Source organism: Sinocyclocheilus grahami, unplaced genomic scaffold, assembly GCF_001515645.1.
Source record: "Sinocyclocheilus grahami isolate Dianchi unplaced genomic scaffold, SAMN03320097.WGS_v1.1 scaffold351.1, whole genome shotgun sequence".
Classification (NCBI taxonomy): domain Eukaryota; kingdom Metazoa; phylum Chordata; class Actinopteri; order Cypriniformes; family Cyprinidae; genus Sinocyclocheilus; species Sinocyclocheilus grahami.
The window spans coordinates 855,871-868,399 of record NW_015505530.1 but is presented as its reverse complement, the minus strand read 5'-3'; the positions used below and the strand labels follow the sequence as shown (position 1 = coordinate 868,399).

The following is a 12,529-nucleotide window of genomic DNA, read 5'->3' as shown; positions in this document are numbered from 1 at the left end:
ATACAGAACATTGGATAAATCAGAAGATAAACTCACCACTGCTATCTGTTCAGCCATAAAGACCAGGAGGTTCTCTGGCTCTACCACATACATTCCAGAGTAGAGTTTTTCCACTAGCATTTTACTGAAGAATGCCACATTCTCAACCAAAACAGCAGCTTTTCCTTCCTGCTTGGACCTGGATGGATCTTGGGAGAATATAGTGGGACATTTGAATGGTATAAAAAAATTAAAACCCTGCTTATTTTTAAAATACCATTTCAGCCAAAAAGATCAAATCAATTTCTGACATTCAACAAATTAATTTTAAGAAGTTTTATATGTTGTCTGATATATTTTACCATCTCTGGTCACGTGAGTAGACTGGCCCTCTTCCTGTCCTGTCATGTGGATGATGTCCATCACAAACTCCAGGAGTTCAGTCTGAAAACTCTGTCTATGCTCTTGACAGACACCATCTGGGGAAAACTAAACACAAATCATTCAGAATGTTAAAATAATGATGGGGGGAAAGGTCTTCACTACAGTCCACAAGAGCGCTACCAGCTTGACTGTATAATCCGCTAGATACGGTCCCCCAGTGAGCAGTAATGTGCACAGTCTCATCGTCAAAACTGAGCAAAGAGTGGCACCTTATGGAGGAAAAATATTATACACAGTATCAGATGCTGGTTTAACAGTTCAGATACGACTGCGTTGCAATAGCAGTACCTTTTATTATTAAACCGCACTTTAAAAACAAACAGTATGTATAGTGTTCATTTATTCTAATACAATATATATTTAATATAAATTATTATCATTAGTAGTATTAAAATAAAAAATAAATACATAATTTATAAATATATTAAGTAAATTATTATTGTAATGTATTTATTTATGTTATGGTATTATTATTTAGTTATAATAATGATAGTAATTATTATTAATAACAACAACAGCAATAATGTTTATAGAATGTATACTTAATGAATTAAAGATGCATAATATTGTGAAAAAGCAGTTTGATTTCTTAAATATCAATATTTTGCATCCCTTACCTCTACTAGTTGTATTAAAGGATGAAAACCATCTTTGACAGGAATGTTAATGAGGCTGTCCATCAAGAGGATGCGGATGAAGTCACACACCTGCTTCCTGCCTGGGTGGGAGGGACGGAGCAAGAGGGGCTCCCCCACCACTTCGCCACTTTCTTTGATACCCTGGACACCTGTAGAGCTCTGTATGAGAAGCAGAATACCACTTCTGTAAACTGCTTGCCTATGGGACATTAAAATGTCTCTTGGGTATATTTTTAAATTGCACAGAAAAAAGGTACAGTCCCCAAAAGTCTCACCTCTGGGGTTTCAAAGGGGAAAACAGCACTGGCCAGTGAACTTAGGAAATCAGGGGAGGTCCAGAGAGGATCTTGAGGAAACAAACTGTTCACCAGGCAGAGAAACTGCATCACACTACCCGGGTAATGCACTTCCCAGCCATCTGCACTTCCTGTTACAGGCTTTTTAGAGTAATACAAATACACAACCTGAGTAAAGCTGGTTTTACTGGTCTTGCATCAATGACTATGGTGAGACAGATAATGCCTTTAAGTAACTGGATTATGCAACCGGTTTGCAATAAGTGACTGTAATCATGTTAACTGCCTCTCAAAGAATATGTACAAGATTACATCCAGCAGACATGCAACTGTCTGTCTATTCCAGTATTGCCTTTTTTTTTTTAGCAAGATGATTTAACTGCTACCCAATTCCAGCTGCTATAAAATCTGAATGTTTTAAATATAAATAAAAGTATGTCAAGTTATGCCAATAAATTTAGCAACTTACCTTAGTAATGATAACCTTAATCAACTCTAAAAGAACACAAGCGGCATCTGCACATAGTTGAACGCCCTCAGATCTATCACTGCAGCTGTCAATCAAACTCTGAAGCATCATGTCAACATCCACCTGCCATCCGAAAGACAACGCATAGTATAACATTTCTCAAAATTCATCACAACCATGAAAGACATACAAACAGAGAGGAGAACTGGTCATTTGAACATTACAAATCAATACATTTTGACATATCAGACAATTAGGCAATGTGACCTCTACCTGCCCAGCAAGAACCTGGAAATCAGGTTTTCCTATAAGCAGTGCAGAGATAGCTCCATAAACTTGAGGCAGGTGGATGTGGCTGACAAGAAGCTTCTGCAGGACTTCAAACCCCGGGCAGATACAGCTCAAACATTCAAACGACCATGAGCGAGACTTCAGATTATCTAAAATAAATAAAAAATAAATGTGCTGTACATAGCAATCACATGCGATCACAATGAGGGTACTTTTGAAATTTCATCTGGAATTACCTGTGATATTGGTGGGCATCTCCATGGTCTCCACTAATGTTCCTGGTGACACACCCTCTCTGAATTTGGCCAGGATGCTTGGATATGATAGGAAATGTGTAAGCAGTGTGAGCACCAGCAGCACTGTGCTGGTGTGGATGTGGCCCTGTAAGAATAGGAGGAACCAATCGGATCCCAGTGCGAAGAATATCTCCTCCTGGTTACTGTCATTTAAGAAACATCATCATATTTAGAACACTACATTAAATTATTTGTCAGTGGGTTCATAGAAACAAGGACAAAGAGTGCAAGACTTTGTGTTTTTACATTGCTATTCTTGACTCACATGCTTGAATTGTTTGAGATGATTAGAGTAGACAGCATAGAGAGCAACTGGTTCCTGATCCAAACTGATCTCCCAGGAGTCTGACTCCAGCCTAGAGCCACAAAGAGTTTAGAGAGCATGTAAGCAGTGAGCTTCCTTCAAAATTCAAGATTTTGGAGCAGAGCACAAATCTAAAATCATGAACATTTATTGCAAAAATCTGTACCTTGTGACTGATCATCAAAATCCAAATCAGAGAAAGTGCATTTCTCATTCAAAGTCGGAGGCAAAAGACTATGAACTAAGAAGAGTCCAATCCTGTTTGAACAAACAGGAATGTCAAGAAATCACACTGGTTGACATTTTTATTAATTCTGTGTCTTAAAGCGTTGGTGATTTTCCCAAAATTGTCTGATAATCAACAATGCAACAAATGATTCAAGTTAACCTATAAAAGTTAACAGACATGCCTCTTGATGTCTGTGGTGTTGAAATGTTCCTCGAGGAGGGATCGGATGATGGTGCAGATGATGGACACCTTCCTGCGGGTCACACTGTTATCATGCAGCAGGATCAGGAGTTTGCTCATCATGTTGAGTCTGTGCATGACTTCAGCATTCTGTTGACTCCCACTGGAAATAAACTCACAATCATAAACATGTATCCACAGCAAACAGCACTGGCATGGTTGCATGGTTGAAAAACAGGAAATGAGCCATGTGTTTCACATCTCTTTATGCTGCAAACTAAACAAATTCGCAACAACCTGACATCAGTAGCCTACAACGTACCTCGATGACTTCAGGATATCAACAAAATGATTTAAAACACAAATGTCAAGATTTTCTGGAGCACTCTGCCACACCTACAGGGAAAAAAAAAGAAACTTGAAGAAATGACAATACTTTTGCAATTTTATGTCTTACGAAACAATAGAAAACTAGCAACAAAATTAGCATTTGAGTCATGGGTTCCCTCTGGATTTCCTATGAGTTTTTAGGATGGCAGTAAAATAAGAAAAAAAAAAGAATTTAATAATTGTATTTAGCAAGGACACATGAAATTGACAATGAAGACATTTATAATGTTACAAAAGATTTATTTCAAATAAATGCTGTTAATTTGAACTGTCTGTTAATTAAATAATTCTGAACTTCAAAAAGAAGTTTTGACTTCTTTCAAAAAATCTTACAGACACCAAACTTTTAAATATAAAAGTTATATATAAAGTTATATCTGATCAAACGCACATTATTATTCTTTAGTTTGGGTTAAACAAATACATTTTGCTTGGTTGGAACAGCAGCTACGCTAATTATGTCTCTATTTGTTTCTCTGTTTTTGCCACGGTTTTACACAAGCTTCAGTCTGGATCCAGAACACCTGAGAAGAGATGATGCCAACCCATCAGAAGACCTCAGATGATGCCAACCCTGAACGGTTATTTTTATGCAGCAATGTAATTCTATAGATTTTCTTACCAGTGCCCAAGCCTCCTGTGGAGATAAAGTCTGCACTGACACCTTTTACTGTGGCAAGGGATGGCAGAAACAGGCATCTGTGGAGACAAAATGGTTATCTGCCATTTAACAGAATAATCAAGGCTTAATTACAAAGCTTAATTAATATATCCATAACATTACTTCCGGTGACATTTTACGTTTGGCAATGATGTGGTAAATTTAACCTCTGGTCCAAAACTTGTTCCTTTTTTCTGTTTAATTCATCACTATGTTAAATCATTTTATTTTTATAAAAAGTCCCTAAAACAGTGGTTCTCAACTTTTTGATTCAAAGCACCCCATTGTCCAACATAATATTCAAAGAAAAGTCCTATTAACAGAAACTTGGACTGTCCTTAAGGCTGTGGTTGTACAGTATAAATTCATATGTATACAGTATAAATTAACCACAATCATTTTGTGATCCCAGAAGTTTCAAGAAGAGTATGTTAAATAAAACCAATAGTTATTGTGGGGGGGAATTAAAAATATGATTTCAGTTAACTTCTTGACGTAACGTATATGTATAATTCAATGTATTGGAATATTAAATATAATAAAAATAAAATTAATATCAATTGTTTTTATGTAAATAATCTGAAGTCATCCTTTGTGGTCACTGTGATGTCAAATTTGCAGGTCCCACTGGGCCCTGGCCCCTGGTTGACAACCACAGCCTTAAAGGACACAAATCTGTATTGTTGTCTATAAACCGATTAATTTGTGAGGATATCTGCAAACACTTACCCATAGCCACTGTCTGTCATGTCAAACTCCACAAAGGAAGGGGAAATGGAGACTTTGTGTGGCTGAAAGCTCCGTGGCGTTGTGATGGAGACAAGACTTATGATTCTATGAAGAGGAACTACAGTCCCACTGTCTGAAGATGTTTTGAGTAGACTGAAGCTTCTTTTCATTGCCTTTTTTAAGGATTTTCTGTTATCCTCTACAGAGTCTTTTGTCTGGTCTGCAATAGATAAAAGATAATTATGAAAATCTAAACAGCCTCTTCAATCAATAGATGTAAAAATACGATCAAATGTTTTCATGAAACAGGAAGTAATCCAAAAAGGAAGTCTGTGAGGAATAGGAAGAACTGTACTTGTGATGTTGGCCACTTCACAGGAGACAGAAAGCCGATTTTCTCCACTACACATCAGAGGATCCCCAAGACACAGGAACTGCCTAAGATAAAGCACACTATTGTAATAGCATACAAAACATGTAAACTTCATCTATCATTTCATATCATATATTTAACATTTGTCATGAGGAATGCATGAGCATGTCAACTGCATCTGCTTACGCTGACCTGAGGCACTTGTGATCCATGGATTGAGATGCGAGTTTCTCAAGGATCCGTACTATGGGCAGGTGTAGTGAATGGGAATTGTCAATGAGGATATGTTTGCAGTGAGTCAGCAGTGTGGACGCCAGACCAAACTCACACATGATCTGCCTGTTTCTTTCTGACTTCACCAGAGTCTGCACATGATGAGCCACAGCCAACTGCAGCTCTTCAGACAACTAAAGAAGAGAATGTCTGCAAATATTGTACTATATGCTCAAAAACAAACACATATTTAGCTTTGCATACACTACTTTTCAAAAGTTTGGGGTCATTTATTCTAAGGCCATTATTGCCTCTTATTCATTACACCTAATACAAATTATGTAGAAGATATGAACATGATTGTGGTTGTACATACACAAGGGTCACTGGGACAGTAAATACTAGGCAGAAGAGTCATGATCAGCTTAACAGCTCCAGGATGAAGAATGGTGAGGTCGCAGTAAGCCCTGAATAAGTAATGAATAAGCAATGTTTAACAATGATAGACAGACAGAAAATAATAGACAACAGCAAATCTATATAAAATAACTATCATGCTGTACATCTTTTATGGAGTGATTTATATGTGATTGTCCAGACAAAAAATAAAAAATTAAATATAATATAATATAATATAATAAAAGCAATCTTATATCTATAAATATATACATTTCATTGAGAGTAACTACCTCCCAGAATCTGTTGATACATATGAGACACTTGCAGCCCTAGTGTGGTTCAATGCCTCATCGTCATTAGATGGCTCTCCTGTCCTCTGAATTTCACCAGCATCATTATTATCATGCAATCTTGCGCATGGATCTGCAACCAAGCTCACACTGGTAGCAAACTGCTCCAGGAATCCCAGCAGCTTAACACAGTCTCCTAAAGGTGGTGGCAACTGAGGTTCTGGCCTCTCCACTGCCTCCACAAACTCTTGAAAAGTCCTGCAGTCTGAGCTTTCTTTGTCTGTTTCCACAGGGACCCCTCTCTGGAAACAGCCCAGCTGCATCAGAGCATCACCCAGCTTCTCGCAGACTCCGGTCGTGTGGAAAAAGTGGCCATTGACGGGGTGCACGTGCACAACAAGGGCAAGGGTGTGTAGGGTGAGAAGCAGCAGCTCAACAAGGCTCTGGCGGCTCAGTGTGGCCCAAGGTCCTGTTGGGGCTTCCAGCAGAGATCCTTCCATATCCACGACTATGGAGAGCAGGCCAGTAAAGCCTCCAGAAGTGCGGAAGGCGTTCCAACTGTTTGGGTTTTCCAGAACTTTCATGATAGACTGTGAAAAGACAAAGCACAAGGGATTATTACAAGTACACTAATGAGGTTGATAAATGCTTTTTTTTAAGTCTCTTATGCTCACCAAGGCTACATTTATTTAATTTAAAAAAACAAACAAACAGTAAAAACAGTAACATTTGAAATATTATTGTGATGGTTACAACCACTATAGTATTTATGGTAGTCCTGTTTGGTAGGGTGAGTACGGTAGTTTCTAGCCTCGTGTCCTTTATGAATGGCATGGTATACCCACTGTATATGATACCTGAGCTCAGTTTAGTTTTAGTAGGAGTCCTCTCAGTTATAATCCAATCATGCTTTGGAATAAACTGTGACTTGTATTTCAACATGTTTACATGCGTAAGAAATCAGTAAAAAACAGAAAGTCACACATAAATATGGAAAATCACCTTTTCAGCGGGCATATGGGACTAAGAATGTGGGTTAGCCAAAAATAAAAAGCAGCAATGGAGTAAATACCTGTAAGAGATCCTGTTTGAGTCTGATCTCACTCTCAGTGGAGGAGCAGAGGGCTCCGATGGCAGTGCTCATGTATTCCTCTGGATTGACCTCCGACAGCTGCTCCAGGATGCACAGAGCTGGACTGCGGAACTGCTCAACATCCAGAAAGATCTTCACATAGGGAATCATTCCTAAGTCCCTGATGAATACTATTAAGCAAAGAGACTGATTAGATATAATGACTTTGGATGTACTATGGTTTCAAACTCCTTACCTCAAATTTGTCAGATTTTTTATTGATTTATTATCAATTTTTAACAATTGTACATGTTTTTAACCTCTATTTTATTTTAATGATCTCCTGCATACATTTAAAAAAATTGGTATAGAAACAATTTTCACAGTAAATTTCACAAAGAAACAGCAAGTAATACGTTAAATTAAACATGAAATTTGATTCTAGTTTTAACAGTGTTCAATACTTGTTATAAAGAAAATTACTTAAACTAACCAGTGTTTCTGACTGACTGCAAGGCCAGAGCGGCAACCACATTCAAAATGCTGGTGGTCAACTTCCTCTCATAGTTGTCAGCCTTTTCCTCAACTTCATTTACTGTCAATAAATAAGATCTCAGATCAGGATCAGACATCTGCAATTCAAACTGTCTTGTTTTTGTAATTCACAGTACAGAGAAAACCAAAAGACTCACCAGCAACACCAGCCTTTCTGATTATCTTTGCCCTTCTTTTAAGCTCAAACAACAGTTGTTCCATCAGTCCTCCATCACTCAGGACTTCAGACAGCAATCCGCTGTGAATGATGAGCCCGTAGAAGCAGTCCAGAGCTGCGACATTGAAGGCCTCCGAACAACCCTGCTTCAACACAGCTTGGACCTTCCTGATTGTCTCGTGTGGGATGTAGGAGAGCTGGTAGATAACGGTCTCAAGCAGTTCGAAGAAAATGAGGTGAACAGGTGCCGATTTCTGCCACACACACTCAGCCAGCTGAGCCAGAGACTGCAGAGACCACTCCAGCAGGAAGAAGTTAGCCTTTTCCCAAGACCAGATCATCTGGATGGTACGCAGGATTTGGCCGCAGATCACTGTGTTGCCTGAGCGCAAGAAGGAGGACTGAATGATCTTGAAGGCTGTGAGGTTCCTCACTGGTGAACCTGAAGATATAAAGACATTCAGGGACATAGAATGAGAGGAAGAAATGAAGCAACTAGTTGAGCTTATATTCAGTGACCATTTGTAACGCCATTCCTAGAAGTATACTGTGAGACAGAAGCATTATTGATGACATTATATACAACTAAGAGCTCATGCAAATAAGAACTATATCAACATTCAAATGCATCAACATATGAAAAAGACTGATTGGCTTGATTGAATTTCACCCATAATTAAAATCACATCAAAGCCAAATGAAATAGAGGTTAAAAAAAGGCCCTTTTTCTCTCTCTCAGGAGTGAGGTGCTCTGGTGGTGATGAATGGAGAATTGCTGTATGGATGAGGAGAATGGATGCAGGGTGGTTTAACCAGGTTAGTGAGGAGAGCTACACTTCATCATCCTGGACATAATTGCCTTTTCTGTGGCATTACCCTGAGGTGGCGGAGCAGAGATGCAGAGTGGCTCTCACTGTCTGTCATGGTAGCTTACCGTTCGTCAGGGTGGGGTCAAACGTGAAGCCTGGCGGTTGGGGGTTGTTCACACATATGGCAACCTTCAGCTCAGCCTTGCCAAAAAGCGTGAATGACGCAATGAGGCCTAGAAGGTCTTGAACGGCTAGGAAGTGCTCCTCTGTCACTTGCTCCTCACAGCTACAAAAGGGGCAAAAATGTCAATATGTCTTTCACAGTAAACACAGTATGAATGAACACTACTGTTCAAATGTTTAGGGGCTGTACAATTTTTCTGATGAATACTTTTGTACATATTCAATTGTTTAAAAGTGACAGTAGATTTGACAATAAATTTACAATGTTACAAAATTATATTTAAAATAAATATTGTTCTTCTGAACTCTCTATATATCCTGATGCTCTCGCTACAAAAGGGGCAAAAATATGTCAATATGTCTTTCACAATAAACACAGTATGAATGAACACTACTGTTCCACTACTGTTCAAATGTTTAGGGGCTGTACAATTTTTCTGATGAATACTTTTGTACATATTCAATTGTTTAAAAGTGACAGTAGATTTGACAATAAATTTACAATGTTACAAAATTATATTTAAAATAAATATTGTTCTTCTGAACTCTCTATATATCCTGATGCTCTCTATAATGCATCATGGTTTCCACAAAGTTATTAAGCAGAACAATTGTTTTCAAGATTGATAATAATTAGAAATTCACCACATCAGAATTACTGAAATAAATGAACTTTTCCACGACATTCTAATTTATTGAGATGCACCTGTATATTTTTTATAATATATTTAAACAGAACATTTATTTTAAGTGGTAATAATATTTCACAATATTACAGTTTTACTGTATTTTTCATAAAATAAATGTAGCCTTGGTGAGCATAAGAGATTTCTTTCAAAAACATCTTACAACCCTCAACTTTTTGAATGGTAATGTAACTAACAGACAACTAGATAACAGTGGCCTCATTCACTAAGTATTTGCACAGAAGAGTTTTTAACGTGAACATTTCTGTTGGATATAAGCACGAACAAAATAATGTTTTCACACAGGTTTTACGAACAAATAAGTGAGTACGCATGCTTAGTGAATGAGACCCATTGTTCAGTGAGGGCAGTTTTGTCCTGCAGTGACCCTTGCTGTGAGGAAACGCAGACACACAGTGAGTTAGAGGGGGCTGGCATGATCAGTAATGTGATTGAGCTCAATTTACTGCTGATCTCATTACGAGCTCTTTAATTATTGAATTCTGCAGCATTCAAAAAGAAACTTGCAGGAGGAAGGAGCTGAGACTGAGAGGAAGAAAGAGAGTTACAAAAAGGAATGGAAAGTACCTAAGAACGAAGTAAGCAAATGTATTTTCTGAAGGTGGTGATCCACCTACTTGTTAAAGCATCAAAAACATATAGTCTTCAGTTGTGTGCCTTTCATATATGCAATATTTAGTGACAGTCCCATATTATATTAAAGATTTCCCCCAAAAAAATTCATGAATTTACCGTAATAAGATGGCCTGAAAGATGCTATAGCCATCGTTGTTCTCAAACTCTTCAAAAAGAGCAGGGCTGACTGGATAAGAGTCCTTCACAAAGCTGAAAACACTCACGGCCACCTCAGCTAGAACATGAACAGGGATGTTCTCGCTGATCTTATGCATGTTCTGGATGCAGATCTTCATGCAGTTATTAGCTAAAGAAAACAAAACACCAAAAATAAGTGTAAATACACTTGTATTAAGTAACTGAAGTATATTCTAACAATACAAATAAACATTCAGGAACTAAGTTTCCGTAAATTATTCTGTAAATTTGTTCTTATTGTCACTGGATTCAAGACCAGATGTCCCCGTTCAAACTTTCTGACTTGATTTTCTAACTGCTGCCCTGCCTAGACCTAATGGAGATCTCCAGCAAAAAAACAAACATTATGTAATCAGAGGTTTGCGACAACAAGTAATTTTAAGTAACCAGCATCATGTGAAAGCAAATCAAATTCATCATCATCTGATGATGCGCTAACAGTGCCTATCTATATTTACCCAAAATATAATCATTTTGTTAAAAAAAAATTTATTTAAGCATGAACACAATAAATTAGGTTTGAGATACTTATGACATGCTTCTCACAAAGGCAATCATGATAATAGTAAACAGATAGCATAATCAGCACTGATCACAAAGAAGAAACAAAAACATCTAACCAAAAGCGAACTTCTGAAAAAATGCTGTGTGAATATTTCAACATTCCCAACTTCAATCGCTACTTCTGTGTGACTTTTCAAGCGGATGGTGGATGTGGTGCCTTACTCTATGTATGGTTAAATCCCAGTAAGAATCCAGGAGTTGTAAGTCAATGAACGTGTATAAACCCCCACACATGCACACACAGCACTAAGCCTGTGAATGTGATTGCATCGGAGTAGGTCATGAGTGTTTGTCAATGTAAAATGTAAGTTCATAAAGAGATTAGATCCCAAGACTTTATATGACCAATATACATTATAAATCAAATGTTTAAACACCCTTGACAGAAGTGTGTTTTATGATGAATTATATATAAATATACACACTACCGCTTAATGTTTCTGGTTAGTAACTTTTTTTAAAGAAATTAAAAAGTAAAGGGTTGAAATATGCTATTTTAATTAAATATTGTTCTTTTGAACTTCCTATTCATCAAAGAATACTGTATAATTTTTCAATACTGAAAAAAATGCATCACAGTTTCCACACAAATATTAAACAGTACGTATTTTTTCTTCAACTTTGATAATAATATTTTTTGAGCAAAGAGACCTTATAAAGAGCAAGTGGAATAATTATGTCTGCTAATATTTAAGCATGAACACAATAAATTAGGTTTGAGATACTTATGACATGCTTCTCACAAAGGCAATCATGATAATAGTAAACAGATAGCATAATCAGCACTGATCACAAAGAAGAAACAAAAACATCTAACCAAAAGCGAACTTCTGAAAAAATGCTGTGTGAATATTTCAACATTCCCAACTTCAATCGCTACTTCTGTGTGACTTTTCAAGCGGATGGTGGATGTGGTGCCTTACTCTATGTATGGTTAAATCCCAGTAAGAATCCAGGAGTTGTAAGTCAATTAACGTGTATAAACCCCCACACATGCACACACAGCACTAAGCCTGTGAATGTGATTGCATCGGAGTAGGTCATGAGTGTTTGTCAATGTAAAATGTAAGTTCTTAAAGAGATTAGATCCCAAGACTTTATATGACCAATATACATTATAAATCAAATGTTTAAACACCCTTGACAGAAGTGTGTTTTATGATGAATTATATATAAATATACACACTACCGCTTAATGTTTCTGGTTAGTAACTTTTTTTAAAGAAATTAAAAAGTAAAGGGTTGAAATACGCTATTTGAATTAAAAATTGTTCTTTTGAACTTCCTATTCATCAAAGAATACTGTATCATTTTTCAATACTGAAAAAAATGCATCACAGTTTCCACACAAATATTAAACAGTACGTATTTTTTCTTCAACTTTGATAATAATATTTTTTGAGCAAAAAAATCAGCATATTGGAATGATTTCTGAAGGATCATGTGACACTGAAGTTATGGCATCATTTTTTATTATTACCAATGTTG

The 12,529-nt window shown here is 37.1% G+C and overlaps 1 protein-coding gene across 1 annotated transcript in view; it reads right to left on the bottom strand.

Moving 5' to 3' along the window:
* Positions 1-11,035, bottom strand: part of LOC107548606 (WD repeat- and FYVE domain-containing protein 4-like) — a 37,399-nt gene extending 26,364 nt beyond the window's left edge. Inside the window, exons 1-24 of the mRNA XM_016229359.1 lie at positions 11,017-11,035; positions 10,397-10,586; positions 8,900-9,060; positions 7,946-8,407; positions 7,747-7,848; positions 7,254-7,444; positions 6,182-6,771; positions 5,869-5,959; positions 5,472-5,686; positions 5,262-5,344; positions 4,907-5,126; positions 4,139-4,215; positions 3,584-3,597; positions 3,449-3,522; positions 3,128-3,289; positions 2,884-2,975; positions 2,679-2,769; positions 2,354-2,556; positions 2,100-2,266; positions 1,827-1,949; positions 1,337-1,498; positions 1,041-1,220; positions 342-468; positions 37-188 (exon numbers count right to left, since the gene is read on the bottom strand). Of these exons, the coding sequence (XP_016084845.1) occupies positions 37-188; positions 342-468; positions 1,041-1,220; positions 1,337-1,498; positions 1,827-1,949; positions 2,100-2,266; positions 2,354-2,556; positions 2,679-2,769; positions 2,884-2,975; positions 3,128-3,289; positions 3,449-3,522; positions 3,584-3,597; positions 4,139-4,215; positions 4,907-5,126; positions 5,262-5,344; positions 5,472-5,686; positions 5,869-5,959; positions 6,182-6,771; positions 7,254-7,444; positions 7,747-7,848; positions 7,946-8,407; positions 8,900-9,060; positions 10,397-10,586; positions 11,017-11,035 (3,948 nt within the window). The remainder of the gene's footprint in view (positions 1-36; positions 189-341; positions 469-1,040; positions 1,221-1,336; positions 1,499-1,826; positions 1,950-2,099; positions 2,267-2,353; positions 2,557-2,678; positions 2,770-2,883; positions 2,976-3,127; positions 3,290-3,448; positions 3,523-3,583; positions 3,598-4,138; positions 4,216-4,906; positions 5,127-5,261; positions 5,345-5,471; positions 5,687-5,868; positions 5,960-6,181; positions 6,772-7,253; positions 7,445-7,746; positions 7,849-7,945; positions 8,408-8,899; positions 9,061-10,396; positions 10,587-11,016) is intronic.
* Positions 11,036-12,529: the final 1,494 nt, after the last annotated feature.